A 25,762-nucleotide genomic window follows, 5' to 3' on the forward strand; every position below is an offset into this window, starting at 1 on the left:
CTGTTACAATTATTACCTGAAAATTATAGGCACAAATTGAGCTTTCTGATACCCTGTCAGTTCTGTCATATCTATGTCATGGATTTACCCAGAGAATTATTAAATATGTCTCATTTTCATTAGTTTTGTATAATTATTTCATTATAGCAGTAAGGTATAATAGATGTTGCATTTCCTGGAAGATTACAGCATAGTGTGGTTGAAAGAACTTTCTCAGCCTTCAGCCTAATGCCTCAGAAATCACACTGGCCTTGCAGTAATACTGGAGTGCCTTAGGATATTACTTTCCCTGCTCATTCTGGCATAATCAAATGGCTAATCTATCTCTGTATTGCTAGTATACTGACCGAGATGCATCAAGGCTACCCATGCATTTTAATATGCTGGACAAAAAAACCCAATCCTTAAAACCCAGCCATCCTAAAGCTAAAATGCTTTTCTATCATTCATGGAGAAAACAATGAACTCAGTGATGTTGGTCTCAGAAACACGAGGGAAAACTGGGCCAGGGCTCAGCTAGGACACCATTTTACAGAGACACTGGAGCTGGTAGGATTTTAGCAGCTTGTGTTCAAAAGCTCATGACCCTGACACAGCGTTGTCAGATGCATGTTCTGGTAGTCAGGACATTTACTGTGATTTCTACTAGTAATATAATACATCTTAATCATGTGTTCAAATCAGGCCATAAATCATTTGCATACATCTCTGTTCCCAGACCTGTAATTTAACAGGTGTACTGGATCTCCCACCAACTCTGATTCTGTCCTTTCCCCTTCCCGTTTTCCTTCCCTTTTTCCTCTTTTCGTTGTCCCCTTCTGCTTTCTCTTTTTCCTTTCCCTTTCCTCTTCCCCTTTCTTTTCCCTTCCCTTTGGTAGTTTTGAGTTTTGTCTTGATTTGCTGTTTTTTGAGGGGTCTGAGGGTGCTATGAAGTGAAGGCAATGGTGCATTTTATGTGCCAGCTTTTGATTTTGAAGTGTTTTAGGATCTTGTATTCCCCTGACTAAGGGGCATCAAACAAACCTGACACAAGAGTTCACCAAGCCCAGCGTCTTTGTAGTGCTTACTATGTCTGTGTCTGTAGCCTAATCTCACGCTGTTTATGCTGGCAGGCTGTTGTCAGACCTTAAATGGTTTGTGCATCATCATGTGCCTTTATCATCTTGCCATTATGTGGAAACACGGTTTGGTTTTCTAAGGTAATAGTATGTGGTTTGTGGAGCTGTATTAAACAGTAAAACCTCTATTCAGATTAGGGTTAGACATTTTGGGATGAGGAGTTTTAACACAGGATGAAGCAGCTTCCTGAGCCCTGTGTACCTTTAGGGAAATGTGATTGTGCAGGAATTCTTCAAGCCATAATTTTTATATCATCCAGGTATATTCATGATAGGTATAGCAGAAGGAGATGTTTTCTGCTCAGTACTTCCAAAGGTCTAAGTGTATAAAGATGCAACTTTTCTCATTCCACAATTCATGTTTTTTTTAAAAAGTAAAAGTGTAAATGAGTTTCTGATACCTGTTTTCAGATTTAATGGTACTTTAATTAAAAAATAATAAAATCCATTTCTTGACAAAATATTCTTTAATATGAGTATCAGAATCAAAAGAGTTAATTCTGTGAACAGCAGTACTTGGAAAGATGATACCGAATGGTATTGTGAAAGTGAATAAATGATGTAACAGAGTGTCCTGGCTTTTCTGTTCTTTGCCATCATCAATTTTTTGTGCCTGGAAAATTAATAGATTCATTTTCCTACAGTTACCTGATTTTTTTTCAGCAGAACTGGAGAAGGTCAAATGTACTTGAGATCTCAGAAGTATTAATGTTAGATTATCCTAAAATATGCGACCATTTAGCTAACATATCATAAGTCTCTAAGGAAATCTTTAATCAGATGTGTGAAGGAAGATACATCATGCCCAACAATATAAATATCTGTGTGAAGGGCAAAGTTAAGCACAAGAAGAGAGTGCAGATTTGCAACTCTGATGTTTGCATTAAAAAGTCTTTTTATGTCTTTGCATGGTTAGGGAATGAAGTATAATTTTTGCTGTTGTGGACTACTTGGAATGAGCAATGAGTATCTTCTCAGTATTTGGGGATTAATCTGCAAGTACTTGGCTCATGGTGTAAGTGCTTCAGTGCCTGTCTCAGATGCAGGGAGGGAGGGAGATGTGTTAGCGTAGTACAAGCATATATAATATGCCAAAGATGTTTACTTTGGGTGAACAGGAGTTGTCCTGAATCCTTCTCAGCAAACTTGGCCTTTAGTCAGAGGGCACAGAGAGCATGCTGTGGTACCCTGGGTTTGCATTGAGGGAGCGCTCTGGGGAAGGGAAGCTTGCAGGAAGCTACGCCAAAGGGAAGGGAGCAGTGCTGCTTGCCTTGGAGCACCGTCATGCTCCTGACATAGCTTGGCCAAGCAAGCACATACTCTGCTCACTTCATCCCTTCTTTTGCATAAGTAAAATGAAGACTGTGGGCTAGCATCATCAGCATTAAAAAAATAAACGACCTGCAATGAAGCCTGCACCTGTTCAAAATATGTAAAAGAACGGCCTGAGCCTTGGGATGGGTCTACACATGGTCCTAGAAGAGATTCCTCTCAAATGCTTGTTCTGCCTGGGCCCCATTAGCCAAGGTTGCTGAGCTAATGATGCCTTTTGGCTTTGACATTGGCAAAATTGAATGCGCGGCTTTCCTTAAATGTTTTTTGTCAACTTTTTTCAAGTGACCCATTTATGTAATTGGCCTCTGGCTTAAATTTAAAAAACATACATATATATGTATTTGATCCCTGACTGATTTAAAGGTTCATACTGGCTAGTAGCAATGCATTGTGGATAACTGCTTTAAGAGTACTGTGGCTTTTAAAATTGAAACAGTCATTCTGAAACTTTTGCATTAGCTGGGTTTGAAAAAATCAGAAGGCTTTTTATGTTTTCACTTTGTCATTCTGTTACAATTAAAGGGCAATAACTGTCTGAGGAAGAACACATTAAAGGACAATATAGATTGTGCCCTGAAATATGGCTCAGCTGGGAGGAAGAAATCTCTTTGCGTGGCCAAATAGGTTTACATTAAAATGTTATTTCTGTATTCTGACCAAACAGTTTAAGTGCTGGCTAATCTGGTTGTATGGGCATTCTGACACCTCTCTGAGGCAGGTTTTAGTCCACAGCCCCCTGCAACCTCCCAAACACCTAGTAAGAGCTACCCAAAAGGAAACAGTAGGGTTTCCTTTGTTTTGGAGGTTAATTCCAAACTAGCCAAAACAGGAGACAAAAGCTATCAGAATTTCAACTAAATTTCTTTTGCAGCAAACACATTTTTCATGCTTTTTGTGAAAGACTCTGTGGTCCCACAATCAATTGTTATTTTTTTGGTGGTGGTGGTGGTAATGAAAGCCTGTGTGATAATAGCCATCTCGACTCCAGTTGTACAAAGATCACATTTTTTCTTTCCCCTCTCCTCCTTCTTCCTTGGAAAATTAGATAAATGATTTCTTTTTAGTGTAAAATGATATCCAAAGGTCAGTCTTTGACTTTGCTGAGAGTCTTTTAAGGGATATATCAGCAATACCACTTAGCTCTTGTTGAATGAAATACAAATACAGCTCAAACAAATAATATTGTTGGAGAAGAAAAATCACTGTCTGTGCAGCTTCGGATTTCTAACAGAATCTAAGACCTACAGGATTAATGGAGTCATGGTCCTTCGGGGTTTTGTCCCAGACCACATAGGGCTTGTAAGAGAGTAAGGCTGTTTCAGATTGATGGACTTTGTTCATATTTGGTGCCATTACCTAGGCAATAGCAACCGTTTATCTCCTTTCAAGTAGACAGAGATAGTTCAGCAGGAAATCTGTTATTATTTCTTTATTCCTAAGGGAAGGAAATGAAAGAGGAATGCTCAGGTTTTTAATTGATGGCATCTAGTGAAAAAATACATTTATTCTTCCCCACATTCCCAAGTATTCCATATAGATACAGAATCAGATTAAAATTAATTATTCAGACTGGAAGAAAGAATTATTCAGGAAATACTCAGGAATTAAACTGGTTTTAAAATTTCGTAGGAAGCTGTTTGATATTTTTAGTCACTGTTTATTTTTCTCCCTTTTTTTTATAGTTCCTCGTAATTTAAAAATGTTGTAAATATTGGAAAAGCACACTAGCATACTAAAACACATTTAACTCTCACTTTGTCCCTAAGTTGGGTGATGAGTATTTATCTCATCAAGTGGGATCATCAGTTTTTATTTTATGTAGTTGCTCATGTAGTGTCTATTACATATTACAGTATTTTAAGTCTTAAAATAAAAGGCCAGAAACTGTGTAAGTATTTATAAATGATTTAATGAAATTGATTTTAAATACTTGAAAATGTTTGTCTCGTTAAAGTCTTTACATAGCTGGATTGGAGGGAAATGTACTTTGGTCTGAGAACTGTGTTAACTAAACCACAAGGTTGAAATGGTTGAAAAACAGGGTTAAATATCAGCTTGGACCTCTTTCCTGACTTTAGTCAATCCTGGAAGCTTTGGAGTAAGAATATTCCAGGATTTATTTCTGATAAATTAGACTATAAAACTAAGCCCGAATGGGCAGTCTTCCAGTTGCTCTTTTTCAGTTCCAAGGAAATCATGCAAATATTTCTGTGAGTAAAAGCAGGATTAGGCTTAAGGAGGTCTTAGAAGTTCTTGGAGAAGAGTCCGTACTAAGCTGATAAGGCTGTTTTTAAAAAGCATGTTCAGATCTTTGTTAGCATGATTTATCTGTTTTCTGTTCAGTACATGAAGACAGCAAAAATAACCGCAGCAGCAGACTAGTCCTTATGTGCTCACTGAGCTGCTATAAGAGAAACAGAAGTCTGAATCCAAATCCTGCCAGGGAAACCAAGAAGGATTTGTTTTTCAAGTATTTCATCTTAGCACATAAATGCATTAGACCACAGCGGTGCGATTGATCGCAGAACTGCAGAACAGTTGACTTTGGACAGCACCTCTGGACATGATCTAATCCCTTGCTCAAGCCCTTGCTCAAGAAGGCTGAACTGCAGCCAGTTGTCCAGGACCACTGTGTCCAGCTGAATTTTTAAGATCTCCAAGGATAGAGACTCCATTCTGCCTGGACAGCCTGGTCCAGTGCTCTGTCACCTTCACGTTTAAAAAGGTTTTCTCAGGTTTATACAGCCTTCCCTACATTTAAGCTTGTGCCCATTGGCTCTTGTCCTGTCAGTGGGCATGACTGAGAAGGGTCTGGCTCTTCCTTCTTTACTCTCCCCACCAGGTATTTATGCGCATTGGTAAAATCCCCCTTAGCCTTCTTTTCTCCAGACTGAACAGTCCCAAGTCCTATACAGATGCTCCAGTTCCTTCATCATCTCCATAAGCATTCACTGGGCTTGCTTCCTTAAGTCCATGTCTGTGTTGTACTGGGAGCCCATGACTGTACCGTGCACTCCAGTTGTGGCCTCACCAGTGCTGGGTAGAGGGGAAGGATCCCCTTCATTTGCCTGCTGGCAGTGCCCTGCCAAATGCAGCCCAGGAGGCTGTTGGCTGCTTTTGCTGCCAGTGCACACTGCTGGTTTATGGTCAACTTGGTGTCCACCAGGACTCCAGTGCCTTTTCTGCAAATCTGCTTTCCAGGTGTTTGGCCCCAGCCTCTGTTGAAACTCAATTCCACCTGCCATCCAGAGGCTGCCGCAGCAGATTTGGTAGCAGAATAAAGACATTCTTGAAACAATTTGTGTAGCAGAAGGAAAATTAAAAAAAAAAAAACAAACCCAAAAACTTAATAATGTTATACTACTAAAACACTAGTGAAATATTAAAATATGTATGAACATAATTATTAGAAGTATCGGTTTTCCTGTTTAATTACAGTTTTTCAAAATTTCACACACTGCTGGATTAACATTCTTATCCCATCGGAGTTTCTTAAAATGAACCAAGATGTGCCTGTGTGATAATTTCTAAAGAAGCTAAACCCCTTAATTTCTTACAGTGAGTATTTGAACTAGAAGTCCTGTAGCACCTTGGAAATTCACATTGCTTTATTTCAGCAATGTTCCCTCATTAAGTTTTGCTCCGTGAGTATTCTAAAGCTCTAAACACAAACATAAGCGTGCTGCAATCAAAACAGTGCTTGACTTCTGATCATCTTTGCCAAGCACACAGTCATCCCGTAGTATCATAATTGATCTCAGTACTAAGGTGCCAAACTGTGTTGCTGAAGGATAGTTAGATGATGTAAATAGCTTTTTGTGTTTTGCAGTAAAGCACAGTTTTGTTGTGCTTGATGTAAAAGCAGGAGATGAAGGTATTCTTTTATTGAAGCAAACATGTGGGAAATTGCTCTAGATTGTTGTAGTGCAGAGCATCTCCCCTGAAAAAAATGAAGTTCATCTATAGGGCAAACTCTGAATGTGGCACTTTATTGGGGTTACTTCTGAACTCTGTGTGGTCAAAGCAAATAACATCATGTCCATCTAAATTGTTCTGACCATGAGACTGGCACATTTTTTCATCTATAGTGTTATATTCTAAACTGTCACTAGGCATTAACTCAGTCACTGGTGAAGTCCTACCACCTAGAGATGAACTCTGCCTCAAAATGATGTTTTCCACTTCAGTGCTACTCGTATAGCAATTACTGGGTCATTAATATCATTGCATGCAATTAGTAACAGTAGAATGAGCACGAGGTTTGTTATTTATTTAATATGAACTTTCACTATAACCCTTCCTTATCCAAGTGCTACAGACAGAAAGCAGAGAGATTTTCAAGGCAGATGAACATTCTTCAAGAGTGGGGTAGGGTTTGTACAATACAGAAAATAGGTCCTCACTTAATATTAAAGCTTCTGCTTTTGTTCCTGCAAGCTGGCTTGTCATTAGCAATAATCAGTGTAACTTGAATGCTAACTAATTCTATTAGTTCTGTTTGGCTGAACTGTTAAGCAAAGCTTGTGATGGTGGGGAGATACTTCTCCCCATATATGACAGACTTCTTCCAGTAGTGTGCCGGGAGAAAGGATAAACTTATGCAAAATACCTGTTTGTGGTTGGTGAAGTTAACTAGCTAGTAATCTGCTTTAGATGCATACTTTCTGATATACACTGAATACATCATAATTAGTGGGCTTGCATCTGCCACAGTTACTTCAGCACTCTCAAATATATAATTTGTTTATGTAAACTAGAAGCAACCATGTGTGCAGTAGATCATTATCTGACATTTCTCAGAGTATGTGAAATATGGAGCTGAAATACTTTTAGAAACGCTTAACTGTAATGAAAGACTTAAATTGTCAGTCATAGGGATACAGTATTGAGATGCTTTTTAATTTTTGTATAATCTCTAAATTACTCCAAGACAACTTGCACTGAAGCAAGTAGGATTTTGTTGTGGGTGGATGCTGTGACCTTCTGTAATAGATAATAATTCAGCCAATAGTTTGCTGTTTAGTACACTTCAGCTGTGGTATTCCTTAACCCAGAGATAAAGTGGTGCTGTTTAAAAAATGATAAGCAACAGAAACTTGTCAGAGCTCAACAGCTTTTTTGATGCTTTCCAACTGTGTCTTTCTCGCTGTCTCTTTTTCCCTTTATGACTTTCTTGACATAAAGGACTTATTTATTTATTTGTTTACCACCTGTACTCTTGTATGATGCTGTGTCTCTCTGGAATTAATAAAATCATTCTGAACGTAGGAAACTTTACAAGAACTCTATCCCTATTTTGTGCTTAATACTTGGGTGATCTTTCTCAGTTGGGTGATATGAGATGCTGGAAGGGAAAGTCTATGGATTTCCAGAAGTGTGCCCGGAATTAATCAACTGGTATGTACTAAGGTATATTGCAGCACAGAACTGATTGCCTTGTCTTGCTTCTGTCCTCCACAAATGGAGACTTTTGTGGGGAATTATATAAAGACCCTTGCATAAGGAGTGTCATCTAAGTACCACAAGTCACACAATTCGCCTTTGGACAAGATACGTTTTAGAGCAGTAGTTAGAAATGTTAATCACAAGGGTTCACTGTAAAGCCTTAGTCTTCTTCCAGGCAAGAAGAGGCCTGTTTTTATTTACTTCATTTTGTTCTGGTTTTAGCTTAACTGGGGAGCGCATTGCTTACTTTTTGTGCGGTGTATGATTTGTGGATCCTGTTTAGATACAAATCCTGAGACATACAACATAGGATTTAATTTTAAAAAACAACAAGAATGAGAAGTGGAAAAGAAGGGATAATTCTTGTCCTTTTCTTCTCATTAAACTCTTGCCTCCTATGTGGATAGAGGGAAAAAAGGCTGCCTTCAACAGTATTTATAAATACTCTATAAGCTTTAGTTTAAGAGAAAAACTTAATTTGAAGAAATGTATGGAATAAGACTGAGAGAATGAGTTTCTGAATGGCCTTTAGGTTGTGAAACTCAAAATCCTGCTGCCACCTTGACTTTGCAAGTAGGACAAATGAAAACCAGATGTTAGAAAACTGCAAAACTATTGGTAGACCATTTTTGCACATTTTTCATGACTGTCTTGGTGTCCTAAATTGTATTAATGGAGCCACTTTGGCAGGTTTTAATCTTTTTTATTAAAGACTCTGTCTTTGTAAGATCAGTGGAAAAGTTAGGATGTGATTTTACTGTCTGTAGATAGCAACACAGACGACACAGTGACAGTACTCCATGCAACTATTCATAATGCATTTAAGTTTTAGCACTTACAGTCCAGGTTTGGCAATGCTGATAGTTAATTTCTGGAAGACAATTTCTTCTCTTTTTTTGTTCAAGTGAAGGGTTCAGTGTCAGTCTCACTACAAGTAAGGGTAAACCGTTAGTAGCTAGTAGCAGAAATTGGTGTGTATATCTACTCTCTGCAGCTCACCCAAGCTTTTGCCAAGTGTTTGCCAAGCTACCTGTTCTTTGGTGAGTGTCCTGAACAATTTTTTTTCAGTTGTTTCAGATCTCCATGCAGGTCTGGCATTGCTAGTAAGTGGAGTAAGAAAGAAAGGAAAAAAAAAATTAATTTCATTTAATTAAAACACTCTATTACCTCAGCTGCCTTGTTCTTCATCCCTGGCTGGTCTAGAAACACCTCTGTGTTGTGATCTGTGATTTGTGATTTTGCAGTGTGTGATTTCTGGTGTTCTTAAACCTGGCCCATAAATTTAGGTAATTTATGGGAAAGAAGAAATATTTGTTTGGTGCTTTGCTAAGACAGTCATTAAAAGGACCAAAAGCAGATGAAAGCAGTCAGAGGACAAATGCACGATGCCTGACCAAAATAGTATTCTATTACTTAATAAAATAAAAAAACCCTCAAAAACTTTACATGTGCTTAGTAATCCTGTGAGTGCATATGAGATCAAGTGCAGCTTTGCTTTAAGAATAACTTCTTACTGCTGTTAGATCTAAAGCTTTCATGGATTTTTGCTGCTGTTCAGGCTCTTCCATTTCATTTCTAAACACAGCTGGGGAAAATTGGAGGCAGGTAGGGTTATCGGATTTTATTTAGCTCAGATTTCGAAAACCCTGTTTTCTAATGCTGAATTCAAGCAGTATTTAAGGAAGAAAAAAAGGTGAAAATCACTACCATCAGACAGTACTGATCTACCCCAAAGAAACTTGTAATTCTAATTTTTCTATTAACAGGCCTATACCAGCAGCAATTAATTCTTGATGACCTTGTCAATGATGTGCCTTTGATACATGGCCAAATGAGACTAAACCAGTTTTGCCCTCACCCATCAGTTGGCATCACTCATTCATTCTTATAGTCTGTGGAAACAGGAGAGGTCACAGGAAAACTAAGTATGATCATAATTTCTTTAGCTATGTAGTGTCGGTTCAAAGGATGTAACACTTAATTTGCAAGTAGGTAATGTTTCTCATAATTCTAAAACATAAAAGTATGGGTAATTGTGGCAGAATTATGAGGCTGAGATTTTTGTCTGCTGTTTTTTTTCTTTTAAGTAATTGTGATGGCATTTTTTCATTTTGTAATGTGGGTTTTTAGGAGTGAAGGAAGTTGAATTTCTGTGACTGTGCCTTCATTTCTAATCTCTTTGTGAATGAAAAGCTATATACAGGCACAAATCCAGCAGCTTAATTCTCCATCTGATTAGAGCAATGTTACCAACCTGATAGGTTGGAAACAGCCAAGATCCATGCAGTGGCTTAGCCTCCTGGGAGGCAGAGTAATAACAATCAAATGAAGACATATTAAAATGTAATATTACTTCCTCTCCATGGGGACTGTATAAGAGTCATAGCCAGGAACTATTCTTGTCAGCTGACTCTGTTTCGCTCACTGATTCCCTGCCTCTGCATTTATGACTAATGCATTTCGAACAGTAAACAACACTTGTGAGGTTTTAAAAGCAAATAAATGTAAAACATTATGTATTGATTTACATGGCTTGCAGGTTTTGGGGGTGTTTTTTGGTTTTGTTTTTTGTTTTTTTTTTTTTTACTTTTTTTGTCTTGGTTTCTTTTTTAATGTATATTTTGAAGAAGAGAAGACAGAGCTGAAATGAAATCCTTTGGTCTGAATAATTTCATTTCCTTTTGTGTAAAGGAGAGGGTATGTTAAGGCACTGTTTTAAGAAACTGAAAATATATACTAGCTTCTCGAGTAAGTGTGTATCAGCAGACTCTTAGCCATAATTTCATAACTAGTTAATTTTTTCTGAAAGTTGAAAACCCATCTTAAATTCCTTATAAAATGGCAGCTGCTGATGTATTCAAGGAATGCGGACACACTGTCTGTGTACAAAGAGCTCAAACATAATTTTTGATTGACTGCTGTGAGCATTGCCTATAAATTAATGATTTTGTCAGAAAATCTTAAAATTATTAGAGATTTTAGGGCAATTATATGTGTTTATTTGTAGGTGTGGATAAACTGTCAACTGAATAATTTAATGTGCTTTTGACTGTAATTATTAGTTTTGTAATTGACACCAGTGAAACAGGACAGGTCTCAGAAAATCAGAGGTACCTATCCATCAAAAGATTTAAAAATATTTTGCTACCTGTTTAACAACATCGTACTTGAAGTTGGTTTCCTATGTGTTGCTGTATTAATACAAAGTGGTGTGGGATCCTGAGAACATTTAATACTCATGAGAAACTGTGTCAATCATTAATGATGTTTATTAATGTCAATATTTAAGTAGTATCTTCTTAGCACAGGGCTGTATGTGACTAATTACCTCTGTAAAATAGATCACTTTTTAGACCTAATTAAAAAAAAATGTGCAAACTGTTCTTTTTTATATATGTATATAAAAATAAACTGGAGGGAAGGTCTAGGTTTTGATCATACAAACACACCAGGGAGTAGCTGTTCCATTTTAGATACAAGAAGATTGTGTTATGTTTCTGTGTTTATACCCAAAACTCCTATCACAGACACTGGTGGGTTTTTTTGAAATATCCTTTCATTGTGAGTAGAGCTCCAGGTACAGGGTCACTTTGATGCAGAAGTGAGAGTACGGTGGAGGAGCCTACATGATAGTGGGTATAATTTTCATTTGGAGATCAATATAGAAAGGCAGTGGCAAGTGTTTGAGGAATATTTTGTGCTCACTCCCTTGTTTGACTTCTATACACTGAACTGTCAAGGGGCATTAGCAGTATGAAACTATATTTTCTCTGATGTCCCAGATTGCTGCTTTTTCTCAGTGCAGCTTTTCAAAGCTTGAAACGTTGTGTTTAAAACTGCCCACTTTGTTCCTGGTACACTAGGGGATATGTGAGGTTGTATTTTGATAGTCTTAATAAATTTTGAAACGTAATTTCTTCCAGTGGCCTTGGGTATTTGTCGGTTTAATTACAGGGAGCGGCTGAGATGGAAACTTTGTTTTGTCACTGAAATGCTCCTCTTTGAAAATCCCCAGTTCCTTGGGATGTGGCAGTCTGTACTCTGAGCTATAACATAGGCTTTTCGAAAACCCCTTGAAGAACAGTGGAAAAAGTGAATACTTCTGCAAATTCATTCATCTGACATCAAAGCTAAAGCATTCTTTTAGCAAGCGAGGCAGATTGAACTCGCGTAGGCACACAACCAGACTCATTGTACATCTGGGCCTTCCCATTTGGAGACTGTATTTGAAGTAATTTTGCATTCTTTTTGCCATCTTACTTTCTTACTCTGTACTGAGGTCAGACTGCATCCTCTGCATCTTATTGAGGTCTTCTGCTCTGTGGGTTAAATGGATAGGCCTTTAAAGAATAAAAAGGAATTGATGTTCAGAAGAAGCAGTACTCTATTCAATTAAAATCAAGTAGAAGTGTTTAAGGAGATGTGAGCCCCCAGCACCTCGATTAAAAAACAAACGAAGGGTAGCAGAAAACGTAAGGCAAAGTCAGTGTTTATTAGTTGTACTTTTAGTTGATGCTCAGCTTTGGTATTTCTATTTACTGCTTTTTTTCCCATGTCCTTGTGCTGGTACATTGGCAAATAGGTCATAAAAAACACTTTCAGCAAAGACACATTTGATTTATGTCCAGAACAGGTTCTTAGTATTGATTTTTTTTCCCCTCTGGAAAAAAACAAAAGAAAACAAAACTATATGTCTCCATTATTTTCTGAGCATGGCAATGCAGTGGCACATTTCAGATGACCTTTTATCTTAAATAACTCAATGCATTCTTCTGTGTTTTAAAAAGCCTTTTTGCAAGTTACAAAAAAAAAAAAAAAAAGAAAAAGACGTACTTGCATGTGTGGCCATTGTCATGTTTTTACAGGGTGGAGGGAACAAGGGGAGGAACTGGGAGGGACCACGTATGAGGAGAAGGGAATTTTAGGAAAAGAAAGCACAATTTGGGAAGTTTGTATGGTGGCCGTAATTCGAGTTTGTCACAAAGGAGGCAGAAGTGGAACAAAAACAAGAAGTAGATCAAAGGCTAGGAAGGAGGGTTCAGCGGTATGGGGTTTATATCTTTATAGCTAGAGAGATTAGAGCAAGAAAAATACTGCTGTGGGGCTTGGAAGACATTGTGAAAGCAAAAGGAAATATACATAGGCTGCATTTGAAAGAAAATCCCCGAGGAAGGCAGAAAAAGAAGGAGAGAGAATTAAAAACAAAGATGCGAACAGTGTGAAACCCCGGTTGAATTAGATCCCGAGCTGAAAGGAGAAGGGCGAAGGCAAGAAAGTGATGCTTAAACACTTTGCCACAGCCACGACAAGTAGCGAGCTCTGCTATATCCCATTTTCTATTTGTTTTCTCCAGTTGGTGGCCTGGTAATGGTGCGTGTGCATATTGTACCTGTTTGTATGTGTTTTGGGCCTTGAATAAACAGCTCCAAGAAACAACGGTGAAATTCCCACCTCCAGGGCAACCAGGGTGGGAAAACCCCTGTTTCGTTCCCTAACTAGGGAAGCCAGAGTCCACTACCACTGGTGGATGTGTCTGCATGACCACCATGACTGGGGCACCAGCACACATGCCAGCAGTGGTTGGTGCCTGTTGTGGTGAGAGGTGGCCACAGTGCCTACACCCGAGGAGCTGCCAAATAGTTTCCCAGCAGCTGTTGGGGTTTTGCAACCAATAATTGGCTTAGGCGGCAACAGTGGCGCACCCCTACACTGTGACTCAACGTTTTGGATTCTCCAAGGGAGTTGTGCTTGGTGCTGGAATTCCATTGCAGTGTCAGCTTGCGGCGGGGTTGTGTGTTTCCAGCCAGCACCTAGATAAGAGTGAACAATATAAACAGAGGGGAAAGCACCCATTTGTTTGTATGAGCTCAAAAGTTTCCGTGAGAATAGTGTGTTCCCCCCTGCCACCCACCCCCACGGGGGCTCCGCAGTGCTGAGAAAAGTGAGATTGTACTTTAAAATATTAAATGGTTTTCCAATCAGTGCAGAATCTCAGCTTTCACCTGGGTCTTTTGTATGCGTTCACTTCTTCCAGCAGGAGATTTGTAATAGAGGAAGCAGGTGTAATGTGGTGATTCTAAAGATATTGTTGAAGGGGGAAAAAAAAAAGAGGTGAGTTTCCAGTGCTTTGCTCCTCTGAGCCTGCCAGGGCTTCCTTTTCAGCTGACTCCCATCACCTTTATAGCAAGGTGCTGTGCTTTCTTTCAGCCAAGCCAGTCAGTCAGTCAATTGTGCATAGAAAAAAAGGTTGCTGGGTAAATCTGAAACCTTGATAAGACATTCCTCCATTTGTATATATTGTATGGCTTACCAGTGTATTCATTCCTTTGGCTTCCAACATTTCACAACTTGCCATAGGTCAGCCTGAGCAACAAGAACAGGTCCTGGTAGATTGAAAGATTTCTGCTTTCAGACATTCATGTTCACATCACTTTGCCTGTTGATTTCCTGATTTTTATTTATTTTTATTTTTTTTATTTTTCTTTTATTTTTGATCAGCAACATCAAATGGGTCTTTGGAGGGCCTGGATAACCAGGAGGGAGGGGTGTGCCAGACAAAAACCATGAAGATCCTCATGAAAGTTGGACAAGGTAAAGACCATCTGCTGTTTCATGAAATCACTTTGATCAGTCTCAGTGTCCTTTTAGTTTTCAGGCTTCTTTTAGCGGTGTAGAACAGGGAGCCAGCCGAGTCTAGTTCAGTCATTCCTCTCTTTAGTCTGAAAGCAAAGCCTATTTTCTCTTCGTAGGCTACTGACAGATTTCTGCTGAAGGAGGGTTAGCGTAATAAGATCTTTTCATTGGGGAGATCCCTAGAAGGAAAGGTCACCTGGGAATAGTGTGTTTCAGTCATTTATTTTTTTTTATTTTAAAAACAAAAGCCACAACTCTAATGCTCAAAATTATTTAAAATACATGAAAGGAGGGAAGCTAATATTTCTATAGTTTTCTTGTTATGAATTCTGATTACAGAGAGGTTTTTGTTCATTCTCTCTTTCTACATATAGATAACCTATTGTGCTGGAAGAAAGAATTATTCTTCTAAGTAGAGGTTGGTTTAGTAGTCAGTCAGCTTCCTTAGTTAAACTGAAATGTCATCTGCAAAGCTTTTCTTGCCAATTAACAGGAGTCCCTATAGTTTCTGCAGATGGCCTCACAATTTAAACCTCTGAAATAACTAATCTGACCATTTTGCTTTAAAAGGAAAATTACATTCTTGTATCTCCCAGTCCTCTGCATAAAGATTCTTCTGTTCAAAACCGTTTGTGTCTCACAAGGTACTGAGAGCCAGCTTATCAGGCTCCGTACCATCAAGCACTGAAGCTGCATGAGCCATCTTTCTCTCCCCCAGATCCCAACTCGGCAGGGCTGCCCCGGCACACGGATCCCACCAAGCGCCCTGAGCAGGAAGCTGGCACCAATGGGAAGAGTTCCACCACCAGCCCTTTTGTGAAGGATCACTCAGGTGGGTATGGTGGCAATTGCACCTGGGCTGAGGCTCCAGTCTTTGTCCCCAAATGTGTTTTATTTTACCATTAAAGTGCCAAAAAGACAATTTTTTTCGTACTGAAACAAAGCAAAAGCCAGTTCTAATGCTCTGGTGGATAACGTCTGGGAGCTGCAAGTTCTGGCAACAGCTGGTCTCTCCCCTTTTCTACTCTGCAGTAGAAGTTAATTACATCTTGTGAGAATATCACTCATTTACAGGAAAGTTTTTGGACAGGACATTCACTGAGCAGCTTTACAATGGTGAATGCTGCCTTATATTTTGTATTCTGGCAGATGAACGAGTCTTTCTGTCTTTCTCTTCCCATATAATACATTACCAAGTGGTTCTTAACAGCCATTTATAAAGTTTATTTCAAGGCATCTCTAATTAATGTCCTGATCTTTTAACTGACCATATAAAGTCTACACTTGGATGGCTGGACTTTCACTAAATTTAAAGATTTGCTTTTTAAAAATAATTATCTAAGCAAGATAAACAGATGGTTCCAAACAAGTATCTTCAGGATGCATTGACAGCATTAGATAACAAGAAAAAAACCGAACTCTTAAGAGCTCTGGAAGAAGTTTGGTGAATTGGAAATGCTAGAAAGCAAAACTTTTGGCAGTTGATTCTGGGGTTTCCCCAAATGGCTGCAAGTTTTCCTTGCCAATTCTGCCATTAGTTACTAGGCTAATGAATCTTTGATATGGTGGTCACTTGCCAGGGTTCAGCTAATTCCTACAGAGGTTCCAGGAGAAGTTCACAGTTACGTGGACGTAGTAGCTGCAGCACTCTTCCCCCTGGGAGTCCAACTTGTCTAGTGAGAAAGGGTCAAGTGATCTTTCGTTTAATTTTTGTGACAAATACTATGATGGAGTGACAGCACCAAATATTCAACAGAAACAATATTTCAGCACATGAGCTTTTCCTAACTACCAAATGTGTGGTGGTGTTTTCTTGTAAGTAAAATGTAAGTTTATACAAGCAGGTACATGCCATAGCCATTTTGCCTGTCTCTCCCACACTGCCTCAAGTTCCTTTGTTTTGTGTGCAAGCAAGAGGAGTCCATGTAAAGAGGCACTAAGAACGGTTTAGCTTAAATCGATACTTGAAGGATAAAATTGTGGAAGAACAGTGTGACACTGAACAGAACCAGTTGGCCTGAGAATTGCAATTTCTGTGTTATTTTCCCCTGCAGTCATATCCCACCCCTCTCTGCTGCCTGAGGCTGGCCGGCATCTGTTAGAAGATGCGGTGTGCATCAAAGGCTGCCTTGTCAGTGCCAGTCCTCGCTGCTGATGGATGATGATGTATGAAACAGGGTGGTTTGGGAGCAGCACAAAAGTGAGACCAACAGACACAAAGTCTTGTTTAATATTGATTGCTGACTTCGGCTGTTTGCATTTAGCTATCTAACAGGGTAATTGGTTTGTCAAAGTTTAGCTGTCAGTTAATTCTTCCCAGTGTTGCTTACTCTACACATTTTAAGCAGCGTAAGTGCGTCGCAGCATGGCAATAACTTTTGTTTGTTGTATTTCTGTTCTTTTCAGGATCTAGCACAGATGGCAGTAAGGCTGGGCACTCCAGTATACTGGGTTCAGAGGTGGCCTTATTTGCAGGGATTGCATCAGGGTGCATCATTTTCATCGTCATCATCATCACTTTGGTGGTTCTTTTGTTGAAGTACCGGAGAAGACACAGGAAGCATTCCCCGCAACACACAACAACTCTCTCACTTAGTACATTAGCCACCCCAAAACGCAGTGGCAACAACAATGGTTCTGAGCCCAGTGACATTATCATTCCTTTAAGGACTGCAGACAGTGTCTTTTGCCCCCACTATGAAAAGGTCAGCGGTGACTATGGACATCCGGTGTACATAGTTCAAGAGATGCCTCCTCAGAGTCCAGCAAACATTTATTACAAGGTCTGAGAAACACACAACCAACTCTGTGGTACAGTTGAGTCGTAGAGGAAACTCGCTGGTCAAATGCTTTCTGTTGGAGTTTGTGATGACACCTTGTGCACTAGCATTGACTCAAGCACAGGGGGGTGAAGGCAACAGCTCTTTCTCCAGGAGCCGACATGAGCTGGACAGCTTACCTAGTCTGTAGAATTCCTATTGGTGAAAAAGTATTCACTAAAAGCTGGAAGACTTTTATGTAGAAGATGCCCATTCTGATTGCTGTACTGTTTTTACATTCATCATCCTCAAAGCCATGTGCTGCAGGCATTCAGGCATGTACAAAAGCCAAGGGAAGATGGAGTGATCTGTGGATGTTAATAGCTCTAGGCATCCTGGGAAGGTGCTCTAGGATATATCAAGCTTGAAATGCAGTCTTCTGACTTTTGTGTGTCTCTCTCAGTGCGTACTGGATTTGTCACACAGACCTTGGTGTCTAAGTAAGACTTGTTAAAGTTCTCTTGCTTTTAGTCTGTCACTGTTCCATTTGTTTCTGTTATCCGGGGCTCTGCCATCCTTCACATGAGATTTCCTTTCACTCCACCTCCTGAATCACTAATGGAACATTAATGTTTGGAGATCCACGCTCCATCCATCTGCTACAGCAGCCTCACTCGAATGGGTAATGCATTTATAGAAATCGTGTTTGATAGTAAGGAGCCTTCCAGCCAAAAAGTTAGGCTGTCAACAAAGTCAAGAGCAGGACTGGGTGATGGAGGGAAGGGCTGACTGCAGTTGCAGTTTGAATACTGCTGCTTCAGAAACAGAAGCTGGGAAGAAAAAAAGAAAAAACAAAAACACATTTAGGTAGCACAGCACTTTGGTATGCTAAGTTTTAAGAGGCAAGTAGGAGACAGAGTAACACACGCAGTGGATTAGGGCTGCATTTGAAGGAATTTATGGTTATCGAATACCAGTGTGCAGAAAAAATTAGTACCTTCAATACAGTAGAACAAAGGGGTATTGTTAGTAAGTGAACAAGCTTGGAGAGGACAAGACAATAGGAGGCCGCTGAGGATAGATTAGGGCAGGGCTGTTGTGGTACTGGCAATAAAGTATACAGCTTTGAAGCTGTAGCAAAAACGTAGTCTGCTTTGGATGACTTTTAAGCAGACTCAGCTGCTATACTATCACATTCTGTTAAACACAGGGAAAGCGTTTAAGAAAATAGCAGAGAGCAAAATCTGAGCAAGATGATTGTAAGCCAACAGGTCAAATGAGCAGTAATTCTATCACTGGTAAATTTGTGAAAAGAAAAAAACCCAAACCAACCAAAAACCAAACCCAAACTAAAAACCCAACACTTTCTCATCTCTAAAGTAAGAGAGAATTTCTTTCTGACTGAGCCTTTTGACACTTTGGTTTACTGTAGTGCTGTCCCTGCACAGTGAGTTTAGGTACTGTGACTGACACAGCCATTCATTGGTGCTCTGTTGCAAAGTTAAAGCACATATAGCAAACCTCTTGCAGACCGTAAGAATAAAATAAATTATGACACTGAGATGGAAAAGGAAGATAGGTCTTTATTTATAATAGGTGTATAGAACACAAGGGATATAAAGTGAGAATTTTTTCTTTCATTTGTTCTTTCTTACTTTTTTGTTTTGGTTTGCTTTTTTTACTAATATATATTTTGAGATTGCACAGAATCTACACCAGAAGATGTGAAATTCCTTTGCGGCAATTAAATAGTCTTAACTTGTCATCATTTTGTATATATATGTGTGTGTATATATACACACATGTATATGTCTTTATATGCATATATATGCATATATACATATACACACATTTTTTCTCTAAAATAAACTGCTTCTGGGAAAAACATCAGCCATCCAAAAATAACAATGAGAGCATATTAAAAAAAAAAAAAAGGATAAATAATCCAAAGCATCTCATACAAGGAAACTACGGAATATAAGGCCCAAAATATCAGGAAGTCAGTGTTACTGCATCACATATTTAACAGTAACAAGGCGTGCCGGCATTTATTTTGTGTGTTGTGTTTTCCCTGGCCTTACAGGCTGATGTGTTCTGTAGATTTCGTTGAGGTTCGTAGATGGGGGTTTCAGGTTAAAGTTTTCTCTTTAGCATGGCTGTTCCCTACAGCTCCCACCCTGGGGAGGAAATAAAAAAACTCTTACTTTTATATGTGCTATGCAAATAGACATTTCTAACATAGTCATGTTACTATGGTAACACTTTGCTTTCTGACTTGGAAAGAAAATGTAGCAACAGCATTTGGGGATCTCAGACCTCCAGTGAGCACCTGCAAGGAAAAAAAAAAAGAAAAAGAAAAAAAGAAAAAATATCTGTCATAAGGATGATCACTCTCTTTGTTTCCTGAACCTGAAAATGATGTTGGGATGTTGGTCCAAAAGAGAGAAACAAAACAAAAAAAAAATCCCAACCCATGGTTCTGTGGAAGGTTACCATGGTGACTAACTACAGTACATATGTAATTCTTTTCAACAACCCTTCCTTTCTGTGAATCCATCCATACAAGGTTCTCTTGTAAGTCATTAAGATTTTATTTTGGGGAGAGGGTGGACGGGGGAAGGGAAAAGATGGGTTTACTGATACTGATTTTTATTAAATCTATGCTTCATCAGTTGGCTACATTCTGGTTATGTACTAAACTGTGAAAACAAAAAAAAATCAGATTAATTGCTCAAGAGCAACCTGCAACCAATTGAAAAGAAAAAAAAATGTACTGTGCGTCTGTTTTGTGTCTGGTGCAGAATTATGACAATCTACCAACTGTTCCTTTCTTTGACGTTGGTCCAGCTTTGAAAAGTTACTGTAAATGCCTTGCTTGTATGATCATCCCTAGTCAACCGACTTGGAATTTGCACCATCATGTCTAAGTGAAGATGCTGTAAATAGGTTCAGATTTACTGTATATGGATTTGGGGTGTTACAGTAGCCTTATTCACCTTTTTAAATAATAATTAAAAAAAAATCCCACATGAAAACAAGACAAAAATGGCTTTTCTTAACCAGATTGTGTATATAGAGCAATGTTGGTTTTTTATAAAGTCCGAGCAAGATGTTTTGTATAAAATTTGAATTTTGCAATGTATTTAGCTACAGCTTGTTTAAAGGCAGTGTCATTCCCCTTTGCACTGTATTGAGGAAAAAGATGGTATAAAAGGTTGCCAAATTGCCGCATATTTGTGCTGAAATTGTGTACCAGGTATATTTATTTAAGAATTTCTTTGTCCAGTTTGTAAGTAACACAGTATTATGCTTGAGTTATAATTTTTTTTTGTTTTTGTTTGTTTTTTGTTTGTTTGTTTCATTCTGTTTTAAGACTAGCCGGTCATAAGTTTGAAATCTGCTTTAGTTCCACATTGCAGTTAGTTCCCAGAAAATGAAAATTATGAAAATCACATTCCACGTCTGTTTCAAACTGAATTTGTTCTTAAAAAAATAAAATATTTTTTTCCTATGGAAACCTTGCTTTTAAGTATTTTCTTCTCTGTTTTGTGATTTTTTTTTTCTTCTTTAAAAGATGAAAATTAGAAAGCCACCATGCCTGCCTCCCTTTGCGTGTCCTTTCTTCCCTCACTTTCTTCCTCCCCCCTTCTCTCCCAGCTCTCCATCCTGATTGCTAGTGGTTTATGGGAAAGAAATCTTATAATATACTTGCTTCTGTTAACCTACTTCTTTCCTTACATATATCAGCAGATTTTATAAAACACATGGATCTTATGCTCTTGGAAGTCAGCGAGCTTTAGCACACAAGTAATTGCCAGACATTATGGAGTGGGTTTATACTGTGGGTAGAGTCAGAGATAAAAATACACGTGAAACCTTCTGGGTGCTCTTGCTGTCACTGCTGCTCCTGAGGAGGGGGAAAAAAAATCTTGGGGATGGCGGGGCTGAGTGAGAAAGGACAGGAGATGGAAGGTGTTTGGAGAATGGCTAAGGACTGGAAATGCTGCAAAGTCAAAACATCTCTGCATGGTTCTTTCAATAGGGCCATGCATAATCCTGTCCATGCTTTACCGCACCTTAAGGGAGATGGGGGCCAACATGTGCAGGTGACACAAGTCTTAATACAAACTCTGTGGTTGCATTGCTGTAACTTTCACTAGGACAACCAATTCTCTCATTTAATAAATAATACCTTCATTCTTTTACAAAGCCCAGCTGTTTTCCTTGCTGAAAGTAAAGCATCTTTCGGCTTGTTAGCAGTGCTTAAATGGTGTGAGCATCCATGGATTAACTGTCCTCTACAGAGGACAAAGGTGCATTTGTGGCTTTAACAATGGATGCCAATTTGCCATAAAATTTTCATTGAAGGGCAGCAAGATATGGTCATACAATAGTTACGCAATTCCCATTTGTCAAATTATTTTTTCTTTTCTGAATAATCAAAAAACGACTGTATGACAGAGGCACTGTATGTGTTGCAAGTGGTACTTGCCACTTCACTTGTAGCACAAGTGTTCTGAAACGGGTCCTACAGAAAGCCCTAAAGGCTGGAATGGTTGAGCTAGCATGGCTTCTTGCTGACAGAGCTCATTTTACAGGTCGTTTACAGAGTCTGTGCTAGAAGCTGACTTTAGGGGTAGGTTCACCTCCTGACTGTTACAGATATCCTTGGGAGAGTTAGTTGTGCCAGCAAAAGGCATTAAGTCCCTGTAGTAGAGCATGTGAGCATCCTCTGACTTCTCAGTAAATCACCTGGGCCTAATCCTGCATGTAAATCACTGTAAATCACTTCAGAGGAAGTAGTCTTGCATACTTGAAGCAAATGCATACTTGGCTGAATTGAGACTTCACTCCCTGCTTTGTGCTTGCACATGGGCGATTTCACTTGCTCATCTCAGTGGGTTGTTGTGAGGGTCACCACATTGGCAATAGCTGTGTGGTGTTCAGGTCTGGTCTGTGCTAAAAGCTTGTCTGATACAGCCATCTGTTAAGAGCTGTGACTAGGCTAAGGCTATTGTTTTTATTTTAGGCCTTGGTAAATACTGGAAGGTGGTGATAAGAAAAATAATTCAATAGCATCAAGTTTACATGGCATTTTCATTAGTGTCCCTTTTTTTCCATCTATGATAAACATATAATTATAGCTAGCTTGTATACTGATACCCACACCCCCTATTTTTGTCACTGTTATTAGCAATAAGGGAAAAACAGTGTTGCTATAAACAGTGTCTCAACTGGGGGGGAGTAAATAATGGTTGCTGGTGTAGCTGTATCTGTATAGTTACACTCTGGGACAAGGATGCTCTGTTGATTGGAGGTCCTTGCATACATATCACAGCAAACATAACAGAACCTCCACTGAGTCTGCTACACTCCTTGTAGGAAACAGTATGTGCCTTAGATACTCAGCATAAAGTCACTGACTTATAACCACTCTTCTGTAACTTGTAGAGGAAAAAAAAAAATCATACTTGCATTTTGCACTGCTGCTGACGCTGCACTATTAATTATCAAATAAGCACAAAATCAGAATTTACTGCCTTTGTTATGAAACTGGCTCCTGACAAGAACCAGCCCGAGTCAATAGGCTCTGCTAAGTGGAAAATAAAATTATAATTTACAGTTGTTATCAATCTAGAGCAGAATAAGTACTTCTTACACAAAACAGTGCCTCACAACGTAAGCCTTCTCAATGTTGCTGTCTAGGTTTAAAACATACCTCTTTATCCTTTCTCTGTAGCTTTGCTGTGATGCATTGATCAAATGCTCACTCAGTCAGCAGCATGCTCATTTTGATTCTATGGGCACCACAAATTTTGCAGAAAAGCTTAAAATTGTGTAGTGGTTAGCAAAATAAAGGAAAATAAAAGGAAAATGTCTCTTTCTCAGAGACACTCTACATCTTCATAGCCACAATAGACATTTTAGTGGAGAAAAATCCCAGGGTTTAAAAGCATCTAACATACTCATTCGACAGTTCGTATGTCATTACATGAAACATCAGATCAGAAATCAGGTAATATTTGTTTTGGAAAATGGTGGGTGTTGAAGGATATACCACAGCGTATTCATGATTGTGCCATTCATAATCTGAATGGTGCTGGATTCAGCTGGCTGAGCTCTCATCTATGAAGTAAAAGAATATCTTTCACATGACTCACAGAAATACTTTGATGCTTAATTAAGATGTAATGCAACCCATAGGAGTCACCCTACAGATAAAATCATGGGGCTGATGGTGGAACTAGAGTTCCTGTTGGAAAAAGCATGCAGACGATATCCTTGCCCATGCCTGGATCTCCTGATGATGAGTGAGGTGCTGGCAAATGGGGGCTGGTGTCTCTTGTGAAACAGGACCAAGAGTCTGTCCACACGTGGTGAGGATGAGGAAGGGGTGCTGCAGGAGGCTGTTCCCTGAGGAAAACCTGTGGAGCAGAGGGAGGAGGTGAGAGGGAAGATGTACAAGAAGGCAGTGATTTCCTGAGGAGGAGACTCCGAGACATCTGTAATGACAAAATCCTGGGGAGGAATCAGACCAAGATGACAGGCCCAGCTGTGGAGATAGTTAGAGTGACAGTCTTTAGAACTCTTGTAAAGGCTTCAGTGGAAAACAGCGGGAAGCAGAAGAAAAATGTTGACAGATGAAAGGCAAGTAAACATAGCATGTGGTAAGTGTTGGCTTTGTTTTGAGCAGGTGAGGAGGCCAGGTTGTTCTGCTAGACCCTGAGAGGAGAAAGAGCCTGCATGGGATGGAGAACCGAGATGAGAACTTGGTGTTTTCTGCAAGCTGGGATCCTGTGAAAAAGAGATCAAAGATCTGCAAGAACTGAATAACTGTATGACTGTTAAAAGTCTAAGCAGCAGAGAACCGTGTGCTTAGCTGTCATAAACTCTGGAATAGTACTTGTGTTTTCATAAGTGTATTGACAGAGCCTCGTGTGCTTAGGCTGCTATAAAAGTGCAATTAATTTAATAATATGGATAATCCATTGAGGGTGGGAGAATGTTTGCTTCTACATCAGACCTTCAGTGGATGTAAATTAGCATAGGTCACTTTGATATCTGATCCTGCTTATCACAGTTCAGAATTGCACATGCATAAGCAATACTGATACAGATTTTATTATACCTCTTAGCTGGGAGAAAGTGCTTTATAACAGTGTTGTCCTGAATATTACTAAGACTGGACTCAAAAACATACCAGCAATGACTGCTTTTATAAGAGACTACTATTAAATGCCATAAGAATTCTAATTTGTATTTTATTGAACATCATCAGCAATTTGCTATTATCTGTTCATTAAAAGTGGGCTGGATTACTAGCAGATGTCTAATAAAGATTGATCACATTTTAATGTGTCTTTTTGTCCTCTTTTCTGATACTTAAATTCATTCCTTCCTGCTCCTGCATTCAGTTCTATTCCATATGCATACTGCTGGGCCTGGAGGTCTTCTCTCAAATTTCCACTATTGAGAAAACAGTGCCTCCTTTCCTTCAGCCTGTTTATCACATACCCCGATGCCATGCCCTGATCACCTGCTCAGTGCACCAGCCCTGTCAGTCCCAATGCCCTTTCATATCTTCCCAGATAAGGTTTCACTTTTGGACAAAACTTAAGTTGCTCACCGTGAAAGTTTCTTTTCAAATGTTGCCCTAGGCTTTCCTCCTTTTGTATGACTGGCTCTGGATTTTAGCTTGTGATAACTTTTTCATGAAAGAAAAAATGAATAAATTCTGATGAAACACAGGAACACTCCTTGTACCAAGAGTGTGTTTTCTTCTAAGCCCCTTTTTTTCTAATCAGCTTTAGTCTGAATTTTTATGTGGCTTTATCTCTTGTATTTATTCAATTGCATCTGAAGGAAAATAGCATGCAGTAAGATTCCTAAATACAATTTAAATATAGCTCATTTCAGTTGGTTTGGTTTTACATCTCCAGTCATCAATTCATTAAGCTAAAAATACCTCAGAATATTTTGTCTTGTTTCTTATAAGTTAAAAAAAACCCCAACAAAACTATTAAAATATCTGTCAGAAAAGTGTAAGCGCTTCACTTCAGAAGGCACCATTCAAGCACAATTAAGAAACAGTGATTGGTGTGCAGCCCAAAATTAAGTGAGCATATTTGAAAGACAGAATGACTTTTGACAAAACCCAATATTTGGTTTTGTTTTGTTTCCTTGAGTCAGCTCAACATTGTGAAGCAGGAAGTGCTGCTAGTTTTACTGTCGGTGCACCAGCCTGGTGGCAGCCAGCTTGGGGTTTATTTATGTAGCTTTGTCCTTTCAGTGTCTTATGATGAGCAGTGGTAAAACTGAAGTCTGGATGCTTTGGCCACCGGTAGGTGTAACCTATGTGATTGCACACAATACAAGAGATTTATCTGAAGACATTGTTCCTGCAGGAGAAACATAAATCCCTTTTGCCAGCTCCCCTCCACCCCCTTCTACTGCTGCATTTTGGAACAGCAG

At 39.1% G+C, this 25,762-nt stretch overlaps 1 protein-coding gene across 1 annotated transcript in view; it reads left to right on the plus strand.

The window, feature by feature from the left end:
- EFNB2 (ephrin B2) overlaps positions 1-20,807 on the plus strand; it is a 45,680-nt gene extending 24,873 nt beyond the window's left edge. The window contains exons 3-5 of the mRNA XM_065677953.1: positions 14,397-14,489; positions 15,250-15,363; positions 16,938-20,807. Of these exons, the coding sequence (XP_065534025.1) occupies positions 14,397-14,489; positions 15,250-15,363; positions 16,938-17,320 (590 nt within the window). The 3' untranslated portion in view covers positions 17,321-20,807. The remainder of the gene's footprint in view (positions 1-14,396; positions 14,490-15,249; positions 15,364-16,937) is intronic.
- Positions 20,808-25,762: the final 4,955 nt, after the last annotated feature.

Source organism: Lathamus discolor, chromosome 4 (genome assembly GCF_037157495.1).
Source record: "Lathamus discolor isolate bLatDis1 chromosome 4, bLatDis1.hap1, whole genome shotgun sequence".
Lineage (NCBI taxonomy): Eukaryota > Metazoa > Chordata > Aves > Psittaciformes > Psittacidae > Lathamus > Lathamus discolor.